The 25,903-nt window shown below is 41.5% G+C and overlaps 1 protein-coding gene across 1 annotated transcript; it reads left to right on the top strand.

Annotated features, from left to right (window-relative positions):
* On the top strand, positions 1-19,937 carry LOC143767161 (uncharacterized). The gene is made up of 6 exons (XM_077255221.1): positions 1-284; positions 7,002-7,330; positions 10,390-10,490; positions 10,748-10,924; positions 11,035-11,110; positions 18,565-19,937. The coding sequence occupies exons 2-6, from the start codon at positions 7,003-7,005 to the stop codon at positions 19,584-19,586; spliced, it is 1,704 nt and encodes a 567-aa protein (XP_077111336.1). The 5' UTR covers positions 1-284; position 7,002; the 3' UTR covers positions 19,587-19,937.
* The last annotated feature ends 5,966 nt before the right edge of the window (positions 19,938-25,903 follow it).

The following is a 25,903-nucleotide window of genomic DNA, read 5'->3' as shown; positions in this document are numbered from 1 at the left end:
TGGCTGTTGTTTGTATTACGTCTCCCATCTGATGTTTCTGAATAAGGCAACGTGTTGTTGCCATCATGTGGGTATTATTGGAACTGCAAGGGGAAAAGGGGTTTGGAGCGCTCAACCTGATGGCTGGAACGCACAGCACATTGTTCAACGGAAGTACGGGCAGGAAGGGTCAAAAACCTGGAACGCAAAACCGGAAGTGGTAAGGAATACAAAGAAGGCTTCTTCCTGCCTGTGGAGAGGCGCCCGGTGTCTGTGTTCGCTGCCTGTAGCGCTCTGGTGTACAGGTGAGGGCTGAGTGCAGACACCTTACAGAACCTTATGTGTGTGATTGTATAAACAAGCGAGTCAGGAGCTCGGCAGCCGCAAGGCGTGCTGGGATATGTAGTCCGCCTGAGCTGTTCACCGTCTACAGTACGTAGCGTTGGCTTTAAAGAGATCCCGTCACTGCTTATCGGCTGTTGTAATCGTGCCCTTGTGAAGGCCAAGGACATGTGACTGGCCCTTCACTATAGCTGCAGGGTGCTGCCAGTTTAGAAATTCTCTTTAACCCTTTATGGACATGGCCCAGTTTGCTACATTAAGGGGGTTTCTGCTACCAGATAACACATTCTTAAAGGGATTGTCTGGGGGCTTAGGTATTTGACCTATCTACAGGATGTCATTAAAAGCAGATTAGTTGGGGGGGCCAACAACCAGCACCGAAATGTAGCACCCCACTAGTTGGCTTTTTTTTCTCTCTCTGATGCATACAACGTGAATGAGAGTTGCTGAGCGCACTGTCGGCTGTTATTGGCTGCTGCAGCACAGCTTCTATGCCAAAGAACAGGCGCTGTGCCGCACTACCTGGTGGTGGCCATCCAGATGCTGCAGCTGATCGGGTAAGACCCCCACCGATCTGCTACCACTGACCTATCCTCTAGATAGGTCATCAAATACCTGTGCCCGGACCGCCCCTTTAACTGCTATAGTGAAAGAAAAATAAAACCCCTCCCAGACCTGCGCTGCAGGGTCTCCCGCCAGTCACAGGACACTATTATATCATGTCAGCTGACTGGTACAGTTGTGAAAAATCCAGAAGTGGCAAAAATTGTAAAACATTTTAAAGTGTTTTACATTGGAATTCTGGCAAAAACACCTTGACCAGCTGGGGGAAACTAATAAAACAAATATTTGTTGTAGTTGCTGCATTTGAGCACCATGACATTTTTCCTTTTCCATAGATAGGGCTATGGGAGGGCCGCTGTTTGTAGGATGTGTCCGAGCTTCACGCCTTTGGAGGAACATCACATAAATGGACGTAGGGAGAGCGCAGCAGCCATTAGTGGCCGCTGATTGGTTACAGGGCACACGTGGTATAACAATGTCACGTGACGCCTGGCGCTGGAATGGTGGGGAGTACAGGAGGCGAGTATACAGGGGTTTTATTTTATAAGACGCACTACTTTATTTAAACAGGGGTTGCGAGGTTGTGGACAGCCTCTTTATGAGAAGCTATGAGCTTATTATTATAATTTTAGTGTGCCTAATTCCAGGGCTTTTTTAGTTTAGTTTTTTCATCAGTGAATGATGACCAATCCAAAACACTGAAGAACAAAGGTCTGTTTTTACATATGAGAAATCATGGACGTCTCATTTAGGACTAAAGCCAAAATTGTTGCCTAAATTAGAACCATTAGAAACTGATGTATCGGACACATTCTTGTCTACTGAAATGCTACACTGCCAAGATCCATAATAGAACCACAATAGTAACACCTTTCGGGATAACACAGAATTTTTCTATAAAAATAAATATATAATATTACATTAAAAGTACCCGGTGTACTAAAAAAACAGTGAGTAAATCATTACTCATAGAGTGAAGAGAAACCTATTATTTTTTTGCCATTGTTGCTACTGGAATTAATAAAGGCATTTTAATCATAACTCTTGCCTGGGATTCGTATGGTTTTCCATGGTGTTGGTTTCTCTTCACTGCCAAGATCCATGTAGCAGAGAAAGGCTTGTCCTTTTGGTGTGTGACAGGTGCCAACAGCTGTTTTGGAGCTTATAAGGTCCCTCAACCAATGGCTGCTTTAGACGTCTGAGCATGGACTGCAATACACCAGCTGGCCATGGCTCTCCTGATCCAAGTGTCAGTCTTATAGACGAATATAAAGTAGAGCCGCTCGGATCTAGGGAGAACTACAGCCGGTCTGTGCTCCGACTCATCTTGCACAGACGTCTGTAACAACCATTGGTTGAGTTATAGATCATATTGACTATTGTGTACAACCCAATATCTGAGAACTGCACAGTGCTGCCATTGTGCTCCAGTGCAGGTGTTCATGTACAAGGACACTATTATCAGTTTGGTTCCCTGTAATAGGAGGTCACAAGAAGATAGAAGTCACTACAACCCCTGTCAAAAATTATGGAATCACCGGCCTTGGAGGATGTTCATTCAATTGTTTAATTTTGTAGAAAAAAAAGCAGATCACAGACATGGCACAAAACTAAAGTCATTTCAAATGGCAACTTTCTGGCTTTAAGAAACACTAAAAGAAATCAAGAGCAAAAAATGTGGTAGTCAGTAATGGTTACTTTTTTTAACCAAGCATAGGGGAAAAATTATGGAATCACTCAATTCTGAGGAAAAAAATATGGAATCACCCTGTAAATGTTCATAACCAAAACTAACACCTGCATCAAATTAGATCTGCTCGTTAGTCTGCATCTAAAAAAGAGTGATCACACCTTGGAGAGCTGTTGCACCAAGTGGACTGACATGAATCATGGCTCCAACATGAGAGATGTCAATTGAAACAAAGGAGAGGATTATCAAACTCTTAAAAGAGGGTAAATCATCACGCAATGTTGCAAAAGATGTTGGTTGTTCACAGTCAGCTGTGGCTAAAATCTGGACCAAATACAAACAACATGGGAAGGTTGTTAAAGGCAAACATACTGGTAGACCAAGGAAGACCTCAAAGCGTCAAGACCGGAAACTTAAATCAATATGTCTCCAAAACCGGATATGAACAACAATACAAATGAGGAGCGAATGGGTGGAAACTGGAGTCAATGTCTGTGACCGAACTGTAAGAAACCGCCTAAAGGAAATGGGATTTACATACAGAAAAGCTAAACAAAAGCCATCATTAACACCTAAACAGAAAAAAACAAGGTTACAAGGGGCTAAGGAAAAGCAATTGTGGACTGTGGATGACTGGATGAAAGTCATATTCAGTGATGAATCGTGAATCTGCATTAGGCAAGGTGATGATGCTGGAACTTTTGTTTGGCGCCGTTCCAATGAGATTTATAAAGATGACTGCCTGAAGAGAACATGCAAATTTCCACAGTCATTGAAGATATGGGGCTGCATGTCAGGTAAAGGCACTGGGGAGATGGCTGTCATTACATCTTCAATAAATGCACAAGTTTATGTTGATATTTTGTACACTTTTCTTATTCCATCAATTGAAAGGATGTTTGGGGATGATGAAATCATTTTCCAAGATGATAATGCATCCTGCCATAGAGCAAAAACTGTGGAAACATTCCTTGAAAAAAGACACATAAGGTCAATGTCTTGGCCTGCAAATAATCCGGATCTCAATCCAATTGAAAATCTTTGGTGGAAGTTGAATAAAATGGTCCATGACAAGGCTCCAACCTGCAAAGCTGATCTGGCAACAGCAGAGAAAGTTGGAGCCAGATTGATGAAGAGTGCTGTGTGACACTCATTAAGTCCATGCCTCAGAGACTGCAAGCTGTTGTAAAAGTCAGAGGTGGTGCAACAAAATACTAGTGATGTGTTGGAGGTTTTTTTTGTTCGTTTTTCATGATTCCATAATTTTTTCCCTCATAATTGAGTGACTCCATAATTTTTACCCTATGCTTGGTTAAAAGAAAAAGTAACCATTACTGACTATCACATTTTTTGTTCTTGATTTCTTTAAGGCCATGTTCACACTTTGCGGGTTTTACCGCGGATCCGCGGCGATTTTGATGCTGCGGGTCCGCAGCAGTTTCCATAGCATTTACATTTACATGTAAACCCTATGGAAACGGCAAACCGCTGTGCACATGCTGCGGGAAAAACCGCGCAGAAACGCAGCGGTTTACAACCCGCAGCATGTCACTTCTTTGTGCAGAATCGCAGCGATTCTGCACACATAGAAATGCATTGATCCGCTTACTTCCCGCATGGGGCTGTGCCCACGATGCGGGAAGTAAGCGGATAATGTGCGGTTGCAAGCGGATAATGAGCGGTTGCTACCCGGGGTGGAGGAGAGGAGACTCTCCTCCAGGCCCTGGTAACCATATTTGTGGTAAAAAAAAAAAAAGAATTAAAATAAAAAATAATGCTATACTCACCTCTCAGCGCTGCACGCGGCCGTCCGGTCTCAGGTTTGCTGTGCGAGCAGGACCTGCGGGGACGTCGCGGTCACATGACCGTGATGACGCCGCAGTCACATGACCGTGACGTCACGAAGGTCCTTCTCGCACAGCATCTTTGGAAACGGACCGCCGCGTGCAGCGCCGAGGAGATCGGGACGTCAGAGGGGGTGAGTATAACCATTTTTTTTATTTTTAACATTACTATTGATGCTGCATATGCAGCATCAATAGTAAAACCAAAGCCCGCAGCGGAAACCGCAAGACAAAACGTGATAAATCTGCAGGGATAACCGCAGCAGTTTTGCCCTGCAGATTTATCAAATCCGCTGCGGGAGAACCCGCAGGGACCCGAACCTACGTGTGCACATAGCCTTAGTGTTTCTTAAAGCCAGAAAGTTGCCATTTGAAATGACTTTAGTTTTGTGCCATGTCTGTGATCTGCTTTTTTTCTACAAAATTAAACAACTGAATGAACATCCTCCAAGGCTGTGATTCCATAATTTTTGCCAGGGGTTGTACTATGCTGTCCACATGTCATGTTCTCACATGCAGCTGGATTCCAGGGAGCTGCTCTGGATGTCTGTGCTTTCTGTTCATCACCTCTGCACATTGGAAGGCTCTTGACTTTGTAGCACATTGTTTATAGCACGTGGCTCTAAAGATCAATTTTTGTAGGGCTAAATCAAAGTGCCAAAAATGTTATAATGAGATTGGTATTGAATCATTTACAAAATTTGGGTTGAAGAAATTGCAAGGCCATGAGAAGAAGGAAGCACTTCAGTCTATCATATGTCATCCTCTACTGGAACGATTAGGAGATCTGAAATCTGGCCTATGTGAGCTGAACTGGTGCTGACCAGTATGATGGGGCTGTACATCAGGGCTGTAGAGTCGGTAAGCCAAACCTCCGACTCCTCAATTTCCATGACACAGACTCCGACTCAACAGCCCTGCTCACCAAGGGAAGCATGTGTGCACCATATACAGTCAGTGAATAGACATGTGGCAGCTATGTTCCTTTCATGACTTAACAACAAGGCTAATATAACATGCTTACATATAAGATCTGAGGGTGGGAAGTCTTGTTATTGGCCAACAATCAGTATTGCCACTTGATGAATATGTCCCCATTTTTGGTGCGTATTGTTATACTGAAGTTGTCTCTATGGAAAGTTTTCAAGTTGTTGAGACTAAAAAATAAAAAAAGTGCATTATATAACAATTCAATGGGGTAGTTGTATGAATTCAATAGTCAGCGTGAGATCAATGTAGATCTAGACGAACAAGATAAGAGCCACCAGATCCTTTAATTAACCCCTTCACTCTGAAGCCAATATTTACTTATTCTGCTTTCATCTTTTTCCTCGCCTTCTTTCATGAGCCATAACTTTATTTTTCCTTTATCAAAGCTGTATGAGGGCTTGCTTTTCATAGTATGGAATGACCACAGTCATTTTCTCATTCAATGTACTGGAAACCAGAAATAACATTCCAAGTACAAAAAAATGGCAAATTGTCTTTTGAGTTTAATTTTTGCAGAATTAATTGCCTGGTAAACATGAAGAAGCGGTGATTCAAACTTTTTGTTTTTTGTATATTTTCAACTTTTTTTTTTTCCTTTTACTTTGTTTGTAGTCCCTTCTTTTAATCACTTGCTCTGTATATACTTATATACTGCAATCTCCTTAAATGCTGCTGACAGAGAACTAAAAAAAACAACAACTTGAATTGCCACATTTCCCCCTTATTAAAAAGAAACATTTTGTATGATCAGATCTATCAAAATATCAAACTATTTAACCCATACAGTAAATCTGTAAAGTTGAAATTTCTGTAATTGCCTTTTTCAGTCATCACATCTTCACAAAAAATGCAATGAAAAGTGATCAAATCATTATATGTACCCTAAGATGGTATCAATAAAAAGTCAGCTAGCCACAGAAACCCCCCCCCCATACTGTTCAATCAACCGAGAAATAAATAGTTACGTTCTCGAAAAGTGGCAACACAATGCAAATGTATAATTACTTTTTTTTTACAAATATCTGTCTTTTGTTTTCGCTACTAAAATAATAAAAATAACAATACAAGTTTGATATCACCATAATTGTACGAACCTGGAGAACCATGCTGTCATGACATTTTAACCAGCTATATGTAAAAATATTAACCCCTCCCCCCCAAAAAAAAAAAAAAAATGAAGAAAATGTGGGGGAGGTGTAGGAAGGGATCTGATTTCACCACACTTGGAATTTTGTTCCCACTTTCCATCACATTGTATGGTAAAATTAATGGTGTTATTCAAAAGTACAATTCATCCCACAAAAAACAAGCCCTGATACGGCCATATTGACAAAGTATTAAAAAACTTATGGTTCTAGGAAAAGGGGAGGAAAACACAAAAACGAGAATTGGTTTCAGCGCAATGGGGTTAAATAAAGGCTAAGTGGCTTGTATCCTGTTTGGCTCGCTCTATTCTGATTTTCTCTCTTGAAAGCAAGCACTGCTGGAAAATGTAGTCCGTGCCTGGGGACCCAGAAGCCGTCTATCTGATGAGCTGGCAAAACTCTGACATTGTTTCTCTAATAATGAGTGCTTGCCCTTTACTTATGTAGAATGCCATCCTGTATCGTAAAAGGATGTTCCTTCTGCTGGAAGAAGAAGAATCCGGACATCACGATCCATGCCTTCCCAAGGAGCAAGGAGATGATCAAGGCATGGCTAATGCAGACAGGCCAAGACTTTGGAGACATTGATGCTTTTACTGATAAAGTATTTGAAGGGAAAAAGACGGATGCATTTCGCATATGCTCTCAGCATTTTACTTCAGAGTCCTATACTAACGAGGGAATGAGGAAGAGCCTCAAGAAGGGCGCTCTCCCAACAATCTTTAACTGTACTGTACAGGCGAACACTACCGTGAAGAAGATACAGAAAAAAAAAGGTATTTGCTGCTTGTCTCTTGGCCAGCGACTTAGTGACTGGATTGGGGTGCAGTGGGGTGGATAGAACGGAGAATATTTTTCTAGTCTGGCTTGAGGCATTTGTTCATGTTTCTCAGACTCTTAAATTATGTGCAGCTTACAGCAGAGGTGTTATGCACATCTCAAGGGTAAGGCCAGGTGGTCTTGATGCAGCCCCAGCACGTGTTTTAGTTGACTGTTGGGCTGCTTTCACACCTGGTGGCTTTGTTGCAATTTTTCTGCATGGTAGGACAGCAATATTTTTGCAATATCTTTGGGAAAAAAATGGCAAAACAATATAACAAACACAATGTAGCTGCAATGTGTTAAAGGGAATCTGTCACCCCAAAATTCTCATATAAGCTGCGGCCACCGGCATCAGGGGCTTATCTACAGCATTCTGTAATGCTATAGATAAGCCCCCAATGTACCCTGAAAGATAAGAAAAACAGGTTATATTATACTCACCCAGGGGCGGTCCCGGTCTGGTCCGATGGGCGTCGCGGTGCAGGTCCAGCGCCTCCCATCTTCATACGATGACGTCCTCTTCTTTTCTTCCTGCTGCGGCTCCTGCACAGGTGTTCTGATTTGCCCTGTTGAGGGCAGAGCAAAGTACTGCAGTGTGCAGGCGCTGGGAAAGGTCAGAGAGGCCCGGCGCCTGCGCACTGCAGTACTTTACTCTGCCCTCAATAGTGCAGATAAAGTGCGCCAGAGCCGCCGCAGGAAGAAAAGAGGACGTCATCGTATGAAGAAGGGAGGCCCCAGACCGGACCGTGACGCCCATGGGACCCGAACCAGGACCGCCCCTGGGTGAGTATGATATAAGCTGTTTTTCTTATCTTTCAGGATACATCGGGGGCTTATTTACAGCATTGCAGAATGCTGTAGATAAGCCCCTGATAGCGGTGGCCGCAGCTTATATGCAAATTTTTGGGTGACAGATTCCCTTTAAGGATGAATATAGCCTTATACAGAGGCTTGATTTTGCAGGAAAACTACAGCAAAACCACACAGCCATTACAATCATTTGTTAGTAACATAGTTGTTCTCCTGTGTTAAGAAGTTGCTAGCCCACTCAGTAGTCAACTGGGTTACGGCTCCACCATAGACGTGATTCCACCTCTCCCTCTGACCTTTCCTTCATTCATGTACTGTGCCAGTCCCCTACCCAACATGGCCACCCTTGCCTGACACATATGAGTGGGTGGCTGCTGCAGAAATCAGTTGAGTTCTTGTCCCATACAGAGCTTCTGTGCATTTTTTTTCTGCCATGGATAATGATGCAATTGGCCGCTGGTGATCTGTCTGATGATGGAGCACGAGAATCACACACACACAAGAAACCATCAGGAAGTATTGGAGGCTTTGGCAAGGCTTTAAAGTAGAGATTAGCAGATCAAGCAAAATTTAATTTTGTGTACATTTTCATGGGAAATTCATTTCTCATAGAAACTAAATCTGCATGGAAGCTAATTAGAAAATATCCATATTTTGGCAAATGCAGATTATTTTAGTAAAGTTAGAGTAAAATTGATTCTCACCTATCTGTACTTAACTTTTCAAGACGTCCTGGAGATTTCCGTTTTTTTCAGGAACCTGGAAAATCTTGGATATTTGGCATTTAAGATTATACATAAATACACGTGCATATGCACAATACACACTTATACTAATACATTTACCGATCATGTGTGCAGTTTTATGCACGTATACACATTACACCTTCACATATACACAAATAGTAGTGTACAGGCACACGAAGGGTATTGCCGATCTTGGGAGAAATTGAGTAATCACGGGTTCGATTTTTTTTTCTTATCTTTTGTAGGGAAAAAGTTTTCAGCTAAATCTATATAATATTTTAACAAACACAATTCTTCATTTGTACAGCCAAGTGATAAAAAAAATTGTGAAACATTTGTGGGGTAAAATGTTCACTATCTACATAGATGAATTCCTTCAGACTGTAGTTTCCAAAATGGTGTCACTTCTGAGGGGTATATTGTTACCTCAGGGGCTCTGCAAGTTGTGATACTGTGAACAAATACCAATCCAGCAAAATTTGCCCGCAAAGCCAGATGCCACTGCTTCACTTATGAGCCATGCCGTACTCCCAATCAGTAAGATAAGCTATAGCAGGGGAGGGCAGCTAATTTTGCCCAGGGGCACATGAGAGATCGTGACTGTTGTGGAGGGCCAAACCAATAGACTGAAATTAATTCTACTCAATCTGCTTTACCTTTGCTGGTCATGAAAAATAGGGAGGACCTCACATAATTTTTGTATTTAGTAGCTAAATAGAAGTACTGTAAACTTCACACGCTGTGCACTAATTATATATCTCACAGCTATCCATCTATATTTTGCGCATCTAACACTTAAACATCTGTCATTTCTCTTCCAGTAGGGGTTACATGGATGGTGTGCATGGATGTCACATTTTGTCATCCGTGTTCACTTGTGCGAGATGCATTGACATCCTGGCTGCTGGGAAAAAATGGACATGTCCACGTGTGGGTCACATGAACACACAGACATGTATGCAGTCCCATAGATTATAATGGTTGTGAGTGCCTCCAATCGGTGTGAAAACTCTCCACACCTAGTGGAAAACCTGACTTGTGAAGGGGACCTAAGACCATTGTACATGTTTATTGCACACATATAGAAAAGATAGGGTCAGGGTCCATGATGATATTCATGTGTTGTTCCTAGAAACAAAAGGAAATTAGTCTAAAAATCATTTACATACATAAATACATACATTTAACACAAAAACCTGATTTAAACAGTAGGTTATGTTCTTATAATAGCTGCCCTCTAATCCCTTACCGACATATGACACAATGATACATCATATGCTATTCTAAATGCCCCTGACGTCTGTGAAGGCAGAGGGCCAATAGGGCGCTGTGACAGCCAGGGGTCTGCTGAAAATTGCCCTGGCTCCTAGAGGCGCAAAATGTAAAAAGAAAAAACCTACTGGCAACAAAAGGGTTACTATATTGAGTGTGACTTAACAACACCATTCATTTTGTAGAACGTCCTTCTCGCCCCAAGAGTGCAAAGAAGATCCGAAGCCGAATGACCCAGAGGCTATTAAATATCACCCTGGAGATCATTTACCTGTTGACTGGAGAGGTGAGGGAAACTGGGAATGACATCACATTTTACTTTTATCGCTAATAATAATAAATCAGGAAGTCTTTCTTTCTCTGTATTTGGTTGGGTACTTTTGAAATCCACTAGTAACCTCACCCACTATTGTATAAAATGAACTTTTCTGATTTTAAGGTTTACTTTTATTTTCTGAATACATTAACAATGTAAGGTGGGCTGGCCCAGTGTGAAAAATGTTGGACTTAGTTGGTGATAATGTTTTCATTCTTCCTACCAAGGATTACACAGTGGTGAAGTCTCGTAAACGCGCAAAAATGAGGGAATTGGGAGAATTAGATAGGCCACAAACCCCAACAGCAATGACACCACCTCCTCCCTGCCAGAGCAATGATGAAACCAATGATCGACAGATTCTAGAACTCGCCTACAAGATCATCCAGCTGCTGAATGGAGAGGTGAACACAACAGGGAATGCTGGGGCATTATACCTTGGCATCATTGGCAATGTCTGAATGATGGCTGGTTCATAGGTTCTGGTAACATTGTACCATCCTTGTTTTTCTAGGAGGGAGACTATTTAGAAGGACACCATGACTTTTATGCGGACATGTTGAGTAATGAGCAGTCATTTAGATCACACGGTAAGAATTATTGCATATAACCTCTGACGTGTGAGAAGCCTTGCCCATTATATTATTAGTAGCGTTGGGCGGATCGATATGCAGGTCTCTGGCCCAGGTCAGTACTCTGTGACCGCTGGACGGACGCTCTGCAAATCTCTTGCCTTCCAGAATCCCCAATGTGGCTTTTTGATTAGCCTGGCTGGTGTGACACTATCTATCCATCACGCCGGAATGATGATGCCACACCACCCTGGCTAATCAAAAGCCGCAATGGGAATCCCACAAGGTAAGATATTCTTGAGCCTTCTGTTCAGCAGCCAGAGATTACTCGCCTCTCTGATGGACAAGATTCCCGTGAAAAATTCCATCCATATCTACACTGTGTGCAGAATTATTAGGCAAGTTGTATTTTAGAGGATTATTTTTATTATTGATCAACAACTATGTTCCAATCAACCCAAAAGACTCATAAATATCAAAGCTTAATATTTTAGGAAGTTGGAGTGTTTTTTTTTTTTTTTAGATTTGGCTATCTTAGGAGGATATCTGTTTGTGCAGGTAACTATTACTGTGCAGAAATATTAGGCAACTTAATAAAAACCAAATATATTCCCATCTCACTTGTTTATTTTCACCAGGTAAACCAATATAACTGCACACAATTTAGAAATAAACATTTCTGACATGCAAAAACAAAACCCCCCAAAATGAGTGACTAATATAGCCACCTTTCTTTACACTGTGTTCCAAATTATTATGCAAATAATATTTCCTCATATTTTCTCTAAATTACCTATCTGAATTGCAGTCATTGTTATTTTCCAGTCATCTACTATTCTAGTATAATTGCAATGTTTTGGAACAAACTGCCTATGAAAACAGTATCTTTTTAAAAAAAATAAACACTCAAAATGCATGTTCCAAATTATTATGCACAGCAAAGTTTTCAACCTTTTTTTTTTTTATTTTGGACAAAAAAATTGGTCAATTGTGAAGATATAAGCATTATCAGCTTATTACAAAATGAAATCAAACAGTTTTCAAGTGAAAACTTTATTCTAGGTGATGTTACATTTGCACATAGGACCCCTTGTTCGAAAGAAGCTTCTGAACTCTCTCGTCCATTGAATTTGTCAGTTTTTGGATGGTTTCTGCTTCAATTGTTTTGCGTGTGGACAGAATACCCTCCCAGAGCTGTTGCTTAGATGTGAACTGCCTCCCGCCATCATAGACACTCCTTTTGATGATGCTCCAGAGGTTCTCAATGGGGTTGAGGTCAGGGGAAGATGGTGGCCACACCATAAGTTTGTCCTCTTTTATGCCCATAGCAGCCAGAGATGCAGATGTGTTTTTTGCAGCATGAGACGGTGCATTATCATACATGAAAATGATCTTGCTGCGGAAAGCACGGTTCTTCCTCTTGAACCATGGCAGGAAGTGTTGTTTTACAAACTCCACATAGATTATGGAGTTCATCTTTACCCCTTCAGGGATCATAAAGGGGCCGACAATCTCTCTCCCCATGATTCCAGCCCAAAACATTACTCCACCTCCTCCTTGTTGGCACCTTAGCCGTGTTTTCATGGGGTGTCCATCAACCAGCCATCCTCCACTCCATCCATCTGGACCATCGAGCATTGCACGGCACTCATCGGTGAACAAAACAGTTTGGAAGTCAGTCTTCATGTATTGTTTGGCCCACTGGAGCCGTTTCTGCTTGTGTGCAGTGGATAGAGGTGGTCGACAGGATGGCTTACGCACAGCTGCAAACCTCTGAAGGACCCTGCATCTTGCTGTTCTGGGGACGTTGGAGGCACCAGCAGCTTCAAAAACTTGTCTGCTGCTATGACAAGGCATTTTTGCAGCTGCTCTTTTAACCTTACGCAATTGCCTGTTGGAAAGAGTCCTCAATTCTTCCTTATCAGCACGCACACGTGTGTGCTGGGAATCAGCTACATACTTCTTGATTGTGCGATGATCACGATGAAGTGTCTTGGCAATGTTGATTGTAGTCATGCCTTGACCTAAATACTCCACAATTTGTTGCTTCTCAGCAGCCGACACATCCTTTTTCTTTCCCATTTTGGCAAAAAATGTAGGCTGCTTAATAATGTGGAACATCCTTCTTAAGTAGTCTTGCCTTTATTTGGACACACCTGCCAAACTAATTTGCACAGGTATCTGCAATTGCTTTCAGTGATATAAAGAGCCCTGACACACATCACCATCAATGAGTTTAAATGACAAACAAAAAAATTCTAACCTTATCACTCCTAAACTCTTTGTGCATAATAATTTGGAACACAGTGTACAGGTCCTTCTCAAAAAATTAGCATATAGTGTTAAATTTCATTATTTACCATAATGTAATGATTACAATTAAACTTTCATATATTATAGATTCATTATCCACCAACTGAAATTTGTCAGGTCTTTTATTGTTTTAATACTGATGATTTTGGCATACAACTCCTGATAACCCAAAAAACCTGTCTCAATAAATTAGCATATTTCACCCGTCCAATCAAATAAAAGTGTTTTTTAATAACAAACAAAAAAACCATCAAATAATAATGTTCAGTTATGCACTCAATACTTGGTCGGGAATCCTTTGGCAGAAATGACTGCTTCAATGCGGCGTGGCATGGAGGCAATCAGCCTGTGACACTGCTGAGATGTTATGGAGGCCCAGGATGCTTCAATAGCGGCCTTAAGCTCATCCAGAGTGTTGGGTCTTGCGTCTCTCAACTTTCTCTTCACAATATCCCACAGATTCTCTATGGGGTTCAGGTCAGGAGAGTTGGCAGGCCAATTGAGCACAGTAATACCATGGTCAGTAAACCATTTACCAGTGGTTTTGGCACTGAGCAGGTGCCAGGTCGTGCTGAAAAATGAAATCTTCATCTCCATAAAGCATTTCAGCCGATGGAAGCATGAAGTGCTCCAAAATCTCCTGATAGCTAGCTGCATTGACCCTGCCCTTGATGAATCACAGTGGACCAACACCAGCAGCTGACATGGCACCCCACACCATCACTGACTGTGGGTACTTGACACTGGACTTCAGGCATTTTGGCATTTCCTTCTCCCCAGTCTTCCTCCAGACTCTGGCACCTTGATTTCCGAATGACATGCAAAATTTGCTTTCATCAGAAAAAAGTACTTGGGACCACTTAGCAACAGTCCAGTGCTGCTTCTCTGTAGCCCAGGTCAGGCGCTTCTGCCGCTGTTTATGGTTCAAAAGTGGCTTTACCTGGGGAATGCGGCACCTGTAGCCCATTTCCTGCACACGCCTGTGCACGGTGGCTCTGGATGTTTCCACACCAGACTCAGTCCACTGCTTCCTCAGCAATCTTCCTCAGGGTCCGGTCACCTCTTCTCGTTGTACAGCATTTTCTGCCACATTTTTTCCTTCCAACAGACTTACCATTGAGGTGCCTTGATACAGCACTCTGGGAACAGCCTATTTGTTGAGAAATTTCTTTCTGGGTCTTACCCTCTTGCTTGAGGGTGTCAATGATGGCCTTCTTGACATCTGTCAGGTCGCTAGTCTTACCCATGATGGGGGCTTTGAGTAATGAACCAGGCAGGGAGTTTTTAAAAGCCTCAGGTATCTTTTGCATGTGTTTAGAGTTAATTAGTTGATTCAGAAGATTAGGGTAATAGGTCGTTTAGAGGACCTTTTCTTGATATGCTAATTTATTGAGACAGGTTTTTTGGGTTATCAGGAGTTGTAGGCCAAAATCATCAGTATTAAAACAATAAAAGACCTGACAAATTTCAGTTGGTGGATAATGAATCTATAATATATGAAAGTTTAATTGTAATCATTACATTATGGTAAATAATGAAATTTAACACTATATGCTAATGTTTTGAGAAGGACCTGTATAATGACACTCAACAGCCTTCCATCCATAGATTCTGTCAGTTGCTTGGTCTGTTTACGATCAACATTGCGTGCAGCAGCCACCACAGCCTCCCAGACACTGTTCCGAGAGGTGGACTGTTTTCCCTCCCCGTACATCTCACATTTTATGAAGGACCACAGGTTCTCTATGGGCTTCTGATCAGGTGAACAAGGGGGCCATGTCATTATTTTTTCTTCTTTGAGACCTTTACTGGCCAGCCACGCTGTGGAGTAGTTGGAGGCATGTGAGGGAGCATTGTCCTGCATGAAAATCATGTTTTTCTTGAACGATACCGACTTCTTCCTGTACCACTGCTTGAAGAAGTTGTCTTCCTGAAACTGGCAGTAGGTCTGAGAGTTGAGCTTCACTCCATCCTCAACCCAAAAAGGTCCCACAAGTTCATCTTTGATGATACCAGCCCATACCAATACCCCAACTCCACCTTGCTGGCGTCTGAGTCGGAGTGGAGCTCTCAGCCCTTTACTTATCCAGCCTCTGGCCCATCAAGAATCACTCTCATTCATCATTCCATAAAACCTTTGAAAAGTCAGTCTTAAGATTTCTTGGCCCAGTCTTGACGTTTTATCTTATGTTTCTTGTTCAAAGGTGGTCGTTTTTCAGCCTTCCTTACCTTGGCCATGTCCCTGAGTATCGCACACCTTGTGCTTTTAGTTACTCCAGTAACGTTGCAGCTCTGAAATATGGCAAAACTGGTGGCAAATGGCATCTTGGCAGCTTCACGCTTGATTATTCTCACTTCATGGGCAGTTATTTTGCACCTTTTTTTTCCCAACACGCTTCTTGCGACTCTGTTGGCTATTTGCCATGAAACGCTTGATTGTTCGGTGATCACGCTTCAAAAGTTTGGCAATTTCAAGACTGCTGCATCCCTCTACAAGACATCTCACAATTTTGGACTTTTCAGAGCCCATCAAATCTCTTTTCTGACCCATTTTGACAAAGGAAAGGAAGTTGCCTAATAATTAATCACACCTTATATAGGGTTTTGATGTCATTAGACAACACCCCTCCTCATTACAGAGATGCACACCACCTGATTTACTTACTTAATTGGTAGTTGTCTCTCAAGCCTGAACAGCTTGGAGTAGGACAACACGTATAAAAAGTAACTTGATCAAAATACAACTTGCCTAATAATTCTGCACACAGTGTACATGCCTTTTAATTCATATTTATAGGTGTGTAGTGTATGTCACTTGTTGAATACATGGTTCCATGCAATATTTATCATAAAGTGGCCGACAGACTAATTGAAAGTTTCCATTTGCTTTAATTTTATGAATCATTGCACTACATTTAAAAATAAGTTGGAATGATGGCCTTTACAAGAGGACATACTTGTGACTTTTTACTGTGTTTTTTTGTGTGAGAGAGAGATATATATATTTTTTTTCCCCCGGATTTGAAAATCCGGCCGGGGAGAAACTGGATCCGTCGCTGGATTCCTGTGTGTGATGCTCAGTGACGGATCCTGCGTCCATAGGCTTCCATTATAGACGCCAAAGGGCACCGCAGGATGCGTCGCTGACCGATTTCCCGACGTGCACAAAAAATGTTCCTATGAACGTTTTCTCCGCACGACGGACCGTTATTTTCCGACAGATCCAGTGCACGACGGATGAAACGGATGGCCATCCGTCACAATCTGTCGCTAATACAAGTCTATGAGAAAATGCAGGATCCTGCATTCTCAAAAATCGATGGATTGTGACGGAAGCTGAAAAACGCAAGTGTCAAAGTAGCCTTAAAGTGTGTCCTCCTTTATGCCATGATGCGCACCCAGACTGATATTACAATTGTGAACACCTTGGTAGACTACAGTCAGATTTTCCATATTATAGTTGATTCCCCATCCTTTGACATTATTTTCCCAAGGAAATCTATTTTTAGAAAGTATAAATCTACATAATTTCCCTGATAAATCATTTCTTTTGGACTGTATTGTGTGCCCTAGATAGGCTTAAGCCCTCCGTGAACCTAAGCTAGTCATGGAAACCTGCCTATATCTGGTCAGGTGTATGCGGGAGTGACGGCTGTTGGCTTAATGCTCATGTGATGGCTATTGTTCATGAATGGCTCACTTTATATCTGTGCTACAGCTGCTTACATTATGCTTTGTTATTGGGGGATGGTGTCCCAAAGCAGTGGATGTGTTTCATGTACACACCACCGCATGTAAAGGTATTCTAAAAGGATAGGAAAATAAATCATGATAGCAATATTGATTTTTCACATTCCCAGTGAAGGTTAAAAAGGATTGAACGTTTGCAATTTACTTAAAAGTAATACTCTACAGTCAAGTATACCAAGTATACTTTTTATGTGAACACAGGACCCTGCATCAAAGCCTTTTTATGTGGCAGATTTCTAACACTCGGTGTAGCCCAAGTTCTTGACTCAATAGCAGGTTTCCTTCCTTGTTATCATAACTGTAGAAAAAGACATGGACTGCAATATTATACACAGATATAATATTAAAATTTTGATCAAAATGTATAAAGCCCACTGCAATCTCATGGCGAGCCTCTCAGTCCCAACAAGACATGCGTAGCAAGACGACCATCATCACCATGACACTGCATAAAGAGGGGAAGCAACCCAGGTGACCTGTGGATGTCTCCTTGCATGAGTCCACCAATTTTGCTCTTAGCTTTTTCTTTTTGAGACCACATAAAAGGTTGTATGTTTGTTTGTTTTTTTTCTAGATCTGTTCACTTGGTGTTGGTGCTGAATAGTGCCTATTGTTGCTGTAGTACTATCTGTGGGGTTGTCTTTGCCTGTCGACATGGGTGCTGTGGGGAACCTGGATCACTACCTGTGTTGGCGCAGTGGCAGTGGTCGCCATGCGACACTACTGTCAGGTTGGGGACTCACCGAGCGATTCCCTGTAACAAGGCAGTGGACTTTATTCATTCTAATCAAAATGTTAACTAAGGACCTCATGTTTATTCTTGCAAAATTTGTTTAGCCACAGTGGATCAATGTATAATTTTTGGATGTACAGTCCTTGTCTTTGTCTACAGTTATGTTATTTTCCTTACTTTATGCCTTCTTGAGTTAGGTTATCCAAGTATGGAATAACAGTCTGCTTTTCAGCTTCAAGAAATATCACTCTGGTTAATGGATTTACATGTTCTTGCAGTTGACCTCCTTTGAATTGATTGGCGTGTAGCTTCAATACCAAGCACACCCCATGAATGAGAGTCCACATGAGGGCAGTTCAGGGTCTCGTTCAAGAGACCGGCTAACCATGACTATGTTGCCAAGGCTCATTTAAAGGGTTGGGCATTGACTTATTGGTAGCTATCTCTCTTAGATAGTACTTCTGAAGTACTTCTGAGTTAGTGTCTTCCTTTTGTGAGAGAGCTAGTTTACATATATAGACAAGAGTGGCACTTTTTCTATAAGCAGAAAAATCAGCTCTTTGCTCTGATCTTAACTACTAAATAACAGTGTTGCAGTAACTTCTAAAAAAAAAAAAAAAAAAAAACTTGTTTCAATCATTTGATGGTTATGATTACGGTATTTTCCTTTCTGCAGATATAAATAAGGATGGCCTTGTTATATATACTTCTGACAGCAAGGAAGAATCCATGCTATATGAAGAAGGAACTCTCATGAACACCTCAATTTATACTTCTGATGGCCATCATTCATATATATCAACACATGATAAGGATGAATTCATCTCACAAGAAGAAGAGCATGAAGAACTTACAGACGCTGATATTACATGTACTCTAGTTAAGGAGGAACCACCATCATGTGATGAGGAAACTCTCGCAAACAAAGATGACTGTGAATTTACTGATCATAGGCAACAAGATTCATCCGCTCCTGTTCAAGAGGAAGAAGCCTTGCGTGACAAAAGCAACAAATCGAATAATGGTGCTTTTGCACCTATTTGTCATAGACAAGCAGTAGATGAATCTTATGTTGAGAAGCGACCATCAAATCCGCTACTACCAAAACCAAATAAATCAATCTCATGTAAAGATGGACATCATAAGGCTCTTTCAAAGGAAAAAGTTCATGACCCAGATGGTGAGATTGAATACAGACTTGTTCGTATTAAAGATGACAATACTGCCACTGAAGAGTTTCTCAAGGATAATGTTGACATGCAGGAAGATAATATTGTTACTGTAAATCCCACCCAGCAACATAAAACCATAAATCCTGTGACCTGCTCTCCTAATGATGAAGTAAAGATCTATCAATGTGTTGGATGTCAGAAACACTTCACCACCAAGATAGATCTTCAGACACATCAGACAATCCATAAAACATTTCAGAAGAGCATTTGTCCTGAATGTGGGAAATGTTTTCTGTGCACTTCAGCTCTTATCACACACCGGCGGAGTCACACTGGAGAAAATCCTTTCTCGTGTACTGTTTGTGGCAAATCGTTTAGACAGTTGTCACAACTTAAAACACATGAGCGCATACATACAGATGAGAGGCCCTTCTCTTGTTCAGTCTGCGGAAAATCCTTTAGGTGCCGGTCCCACTTGATATCACATGCAAGAATTCACAAGGAAGACACTATATCTGTAGTGTGAAAAGTTATCTGGTGTCCACCCCCCTTTTTAACGTCAAGGCTGTAAAGTTAAACTTCATCCTTTATTTTGGGTACTGGTGGACTGGTTAAGGTCCTGCCAATATTACTTTATCATTCGCCATTACTTGCGGACAAAAACCTAGTCCTCCGGTGGTTGTCGTCTCTTATTCTACACAAAGCTGAGAAAGAGAGGGGAGAGAATACAGTATAATCTGCTGAAGCAAAAAATGTGAGTGATGCTTGTTGGAATTACTCGTTAAATACACATTTGTTTTATTTCAGTACCTATCAAAAGAGCTTGTGCTAGCCGAATATTTGCCAAGTGAAATATTATTAAAGGGCCACTGTCACCCCCTCCAGCCGTTATAAACTAAAAGAGCCACTAATGCTGCAGTCTAACAAGGTGGCTCTTTTAGTTTTTGATTCAGTTATTCCCTCAATAAAGCGTTTTAAAATTTGCCCTAAATACCTGTCCTTAGACCTGGAGGCGGTCCGAAGCCTCCTCGGTGAATCTCCCAACGGCCGTCACTCTTCTCTTCTGGCGATGTGGTCGCCGCCCCCTTCGCGCTGTTTCTTCTTAAATCCGGCGCCTGCGCTGTGCGTGCCTGCCTGGGACAGGCGCAGTCTTCATTGTCCGTCATAGGTCAGATGCAGGGTGCCTGACTGCGCCTGGGCATGCGCACTGCGCTGTTCAGACGGTCCCCCGCCTTCCAGCGTTGCCGGAATATACAGGTTTCCTTGCCAGCGTTTGGAATGAAGCAGCCGCAAATAACAACGCTGGAAGGTGGGGGAGCTGGGGGAGCGTCTGAACAGCGCAGTGCGCATGCCCAGGAACCCCAGCCCCGCACTGTGCATAATGAATAACAGTGCGGGGCGGGGATTCAGCAACAGGGTGGCCGCACTGCCCGCACAGGCGCAGTCAGGCACCCTGCATCTGACCTATGACGGACAATGAAGACTGCGCCTGTCCCAGGCAGGCACGCACAGCGCAGGCGCTGGATTTAAGAAAAACATCGCGAAGGGGGCGGCGACCACATCCCCAGAAGAGAAGAGTGACGGCCGTTGGGAGATTCACCGAGGAGGCTTCGGACCGCCTCCAGGTCTAAGGACAGGTATTTAGGGCAAATTTTAAAACGCTTTATTGAGGGAATAACTGAATCAAAAACTAAAAGAGCCACCTTGTTAGACTGCAGCATTACTGCTGCACAAGGTGGCTCTTTTAGTTTATAACGGCTGGAGGGGGTGACAGTGGCCCTTTAAAGATAACACAGGTGTACAAAACATTTTTTTTCAGGGGCCAAGTTTTTTTGATGTTTTAGGGTATTTTGAGGGTGCTGAATTCAATAATCCCATTACTTTTGATGAATTGGTTCTAGTTTTTGAGACGATGGACATGTATGAACATAATGCATTCCCCCAATGCGACTTGTGTGTGATAACAAATTCAATAGCTTTCGGTCTATTTTTATTTAATTTTTTTTGCTCTTTAACAGTGTCTTAGGTAATGAAATATCCCATATAATTATTTTGTATTCCAATTTGTAGGCTTACAGTGCTATAAAAGCGACTGTTTGAAGCCAGAATTCTACCTTAATTAACTATTGAAAATCTCTCAGAAACTGGAGCCAATCTGGCACAACAGAAGTCATATTCTTAATCAGCACCATAAAACCATTCAGACATCATTGGCACCAAAATCACTGTATTCCAGTGTAATAATACTGTTCTCTGGATAACACCATATTGCGCTTCTCTTATTCCCGCAGACACTCCTCTATTATTAAAGAGTACCTCCAACTCAACTAAGACTGAAAATTCTCCTTATTCACAGCCTCCCACTTTGTAAATTTTAATTCCTTGGGGTCTGCTGTGGGGGTAACAGTAAGATAAAGGTGTCCTCAATTGTTCTACCATCCTTTAAGAGCAAACTATTCATCTATTGTTTCGTACAGATTCATCTCTATTATGTCAGAGTATTTATGCTTGCCTTATCATAAATGAGCTATGACGACACTGATGTATTCAGAGAAAACTTCAGAAAGAGAAATGAGATGCAAATTACATGTGAGTAAACGCTGTAATCATCTGGTGGTTTGCGCCACAAGAGTGTGCAAAGCAGTCATCAAAGCAAAAGGTGGCTACTTTGAAGGACCTAGAATATAAGACACATTTTTAGTTGTTTCACAGTTTTTTGTTAAGTATATAATTCCACATATGTTAATTCATAGTTTTGATGCCTTCAGTGTGAATGTACAATTTTCATAGTCCTGAAAATACAGAAAAATCTTTAAATGAGAAGGTGTGTCCAAACTTTTGGCCTGTACTGTATGTGGGGGTAGAAGAAATTGGACCCCAAAAGTTGTTGTCCAATGTGTCCTGAGTACGCTGATACCCCATATGTTGGGGTAAACCACTGTTTAGGCGCATGGCAGAGCTCGGAAGGGAAGAGGAGCACCGTTTTACTTTTTCAACGCAGAATTGGATGGAATAGAGATCGGACGTCATGTTGCGTTTGCAGAGCCCCTGATGTGCCTAAACAGTGGAAACCCCCCAATTCTAACTTCAACCCTAACCCAACACACCCGTAATCCTAACCACACCCCTAACCTTGACACACCACTAACCGAACCGTAAACTTAATCCAAACCATAGCCCCAACCCTAACTTTAGCCCCAACCCTAACGGGAACATGGAAATACATTTTTTTTTTTTTATTATTATTATTTTTCCCTAAGGGGGTGATAAAGGGGGTTTGATTTACTATTTATAGCTGGTTTTTATAGCGGGTTTTTGTTTGGCAGCTGTCACACACTAAAAGACTCTTTTCACCACATTTTGAGAGCTATAATTTTTCCATATTTTGGTCAACAGAGTCATGTGAGGTCTTGTTTTTTGCATGACAAGTTGACGTTTTTATTGGTACCATTTTCGGGCACATGACATTTTTTGATCGCTTTTTATTCCGATTTTTGTTAGGCAGAATGAACAAAAACCAGCAATTCATGAATTTTTTTGGGGGGGGGTTGTTTATACTGTTTCGCGTTTGGTAAAATTGATAAAGCAGTTTTATTCTTCGGGTCAGTACGATTACAGCAATACATCATTTATATCATTTTTTTATGTTTTGGCGCTTTTATACAATAAAAACTTTTATATAAAAAATAATTGTTTTTGCATCACTTTATTCTGAGAGCTATAACTTTTTTTATTTTTTCGCTGATGATGCTGTATGGAGGCTCGTTTTTTGCGGGACAAGATGATGTTTTCAGTGGTGCCATGTTTATTCATATCCATCTTTTTGATCGCGTGTTATTCCACTTTTTGCTCGGCAGTATGATGATAAAGCATTGTTTTTTGCCTCATTTTTTTTTTTGTTTTTTTTATGGTGTTCACTGAAGGGGTTAACTAGTGGACAGTTTTTTAGGTTGCGTCGTTACGGATGCGGCGATACTAAATGTGTATTTTTTTATTTTTTTTTATTTACATAAAGAAATGTATTCATTGAAACTTTTTTTCTCTATTTAGGAATTTAAAAAAATATATTTTTACACGTTATTTATTTTTTTACCTTTTTACTTTGTCCCAGGGTGGGACATCACTACATAGTGTCAGATCGCTGATCTGACACTTTGCAGAGCACTGTGTCAATCAGCAATCTGACAGGCAGTGCAGGAGACTTGCTGGCAAGCCACCTCCCTGCAGGACCCGGAAGGACCCCGTGGCCATCTTGGACCCGGGGGCCTGCAGGGAGGAGGATGGAGGAGATGGATCACATCACGTGGTTCTGAGGGTCTCAGGGAAGTACGCAGGGACCCCCTCCCTGCGCGATGCTTCCCTATGCCACTGGAACACTGCGATCTTGTTTGATTGCAGTGTTCCGGGGGTAAAAATGTCGGGAGCGGTACGTGACTGCTCCTGTCACATAGTGCTGGATGTCAGCTGTGATAATCAGCTGACACCCGGCCGCAATCTGCTGCGCTCCCCCCGTGAGCGCGGCTGATCACATATGATGTACTATCCTGTCGATGGTCATACGGGCCCAGGTCACCTCGACGGGATAGTACGTCTAATGTCAGAAAGGAGTTAAAGCTGTGCTAGAATGGAGCCAAAAACCTGAATAATAAAAGTAACTAGTGTGCATTATCCCAAGTTTAATTTTCCTGGAACCCATGTTTCACTTCCTTCCAGTCCCCCCCATGTATGACAATTGCAGATCACATTATTAGCAGAGTTTAGTGTTTAACACGGCACTATAGACCCATACTTGTTTTGGTGTTTGCATAACCGTTTTTTTTTTTTACTTTTTTTATTGTCACATTCTAAGATTCACAACATTATTTTTGTTTTACTTCATTGGCAACAGCCGTATCGGGGCTTGTTTTTTACTGGATGAGTTGTATTTGTCAGCGGCTGTATATAGGGTTACATATAACTTATGAAGAAAATGTAATTAACTCTTTTTGAAGTATAACTGTATTTTACTTTTTGAAGTTCCACTGTATTTTACTTAATTTATCGTGCTCCACAAATCAGGTGTTAACCTTATTCTGTGGGTCAGTACTATTGTGACAGTTACATTTATGTAGATATATGTGTGTGTATATATAAATGTATTTAGATATAGTTATTTATGTTTTATTATTTTTCTACAATAAATACTCTTTGAAAAAAAAAAAAAATGTGTGGCTATATTCTGAGACATGTCATTTTTTTGACAACAGGTCTGTGTTAGGTCTTATTGTTTTGCCTGTAGTTTTCATTAGAACAATTTAGTGGTACTTGCAATTTTTTTTATCACAATTACAATTTTTGACAGGCAAAATGAAAAAAAACAAACAGCCAGCAATTCTATCTTTTATTTTCTCCAAGGGCATCTGTTACCCCCAAAATACAAATTAAACTAAGCATATACATGGGGACTAGGCTCCTATAAAAATCCGACCTTTAGTGTTTTAAGCCTGTCCCTCCATTGTGCAAAAAGCGCTTATTCCCACATGCTAATTGGCGTGCTCGGGGCATCTTTGGCTGAGTGACATCAATTATTGAATTTGGATATGCCTGCCTCCCACTGGGTGACTCAGGAGAAAGCTGGTGCCTGTGCTTAGTCACTAGTGGAGTTTCTAGATTGGCACTCTGTCTGCTGCAGCCACTTCAGTACAATGTGTAGCGCGCGGGCGCAGCAAAGAGGAGAGTGCTTCATGTGGAAGCTGACGCCAGCTTTCCCCTGACATTGCTGGCTCTGGATAAGCAAGGACTGTCGGTCAACATAGAGGCAGACACCAGTTTTCTCCTGAAACATTGCTGACTCTGGACAAACAAGCACAGTTCATCAGTAGAGATGGAGGAGGGGTTCAACAAATTCTAGGGACGGAACGGTGCGTTGAAGCTGCCTGGCCACGCATGTACCAAGTACACTCAGCCCCTCATAAACACTGTGCTCTATTACGTATTCGTTTATATAGGTTATTCTTTATATTTTTCTGCTTTTCGACAAAACAAATGAACTTTTTTGTTTTCGTTGCAATATTTTAATATGATTAACTTTTATTTTTCTCTACACAAGCCACTGAAAGTTGTCTTTTGCAGGACGAGCCGTATTTTTTAAATGGTTCAGTTTTTCGGCACATGCGACTTTATCACTTCTTATTTCATTTTTTTTGGGTAGAAGGCAAACAAATTTAAAAATGTTTATTGTGGAAAAACTATTTTCACTTTACAGTATGCACATTACTTTTCTTCTGAAGGTATAGCAAAAAAAGGAAAAGGAGAAATGCCAGACAAAAATAAGACTAAATAACCTTTATTACATTTGATATAAAAGAACATTGAAACGGTAATAAAAAGGAGACCATAGCAGAGGACAGCTGCATAAAAGTGGGTAGACATGGTAAATGGCTATGTTGGTAGAATTACATAAAATACACCTTCCCAGATTTTTTGGCACCACTTGGCAAACTTTAATACTTAGTAGTAGTACAGCATCATCGGGAAACGTTACCTTGATATAAACTGGAATCAGAATTACTGGATGAAGAAAAATATTTAAATAAATGCATTTTTTGTAACAGTTTTAGGCCATTATCCGTGTGTGTAATACTTGCGGCACACGTGGCAACTGTGTGCCACATCAGTACATACGGACGGGTGCCAGGGAAGAAGCGGTACAGTAAGCGCTGTTCACCGGCGCTGGGTGCTGAAGACGGCTCTCATATTCCCCCTACTCTGCCGGCGATCAGCGCGAGCAGGGGAGAAAGATGAGTTATATTCAAGTGATAACAATAGCAGCAGGCGGTGGCTGATGGGACTACTACTCCCATC

The sequence above is a fragment of the Ranitomeya variabilis genome, chromosome 4 (assembly GCF_051348905.1).
Source record: "Ranitomeya variabilis isolate aRanVar5 chromosome 4, aRanVar5.hap1, whole genome shotgun sequence".
Taxonomy (NCBI): Eukaryota; Metazoa; Chordata; class Amphibia; order Anura; family Dendrobatidae; genus Ranitomeya; species Ranitomeya variabilis.
The sequence above is the reverse complement of the archived record's forward strand: the minus strand, read 5'-3'. Positions and strand labels throughout refer to the sequence as shown.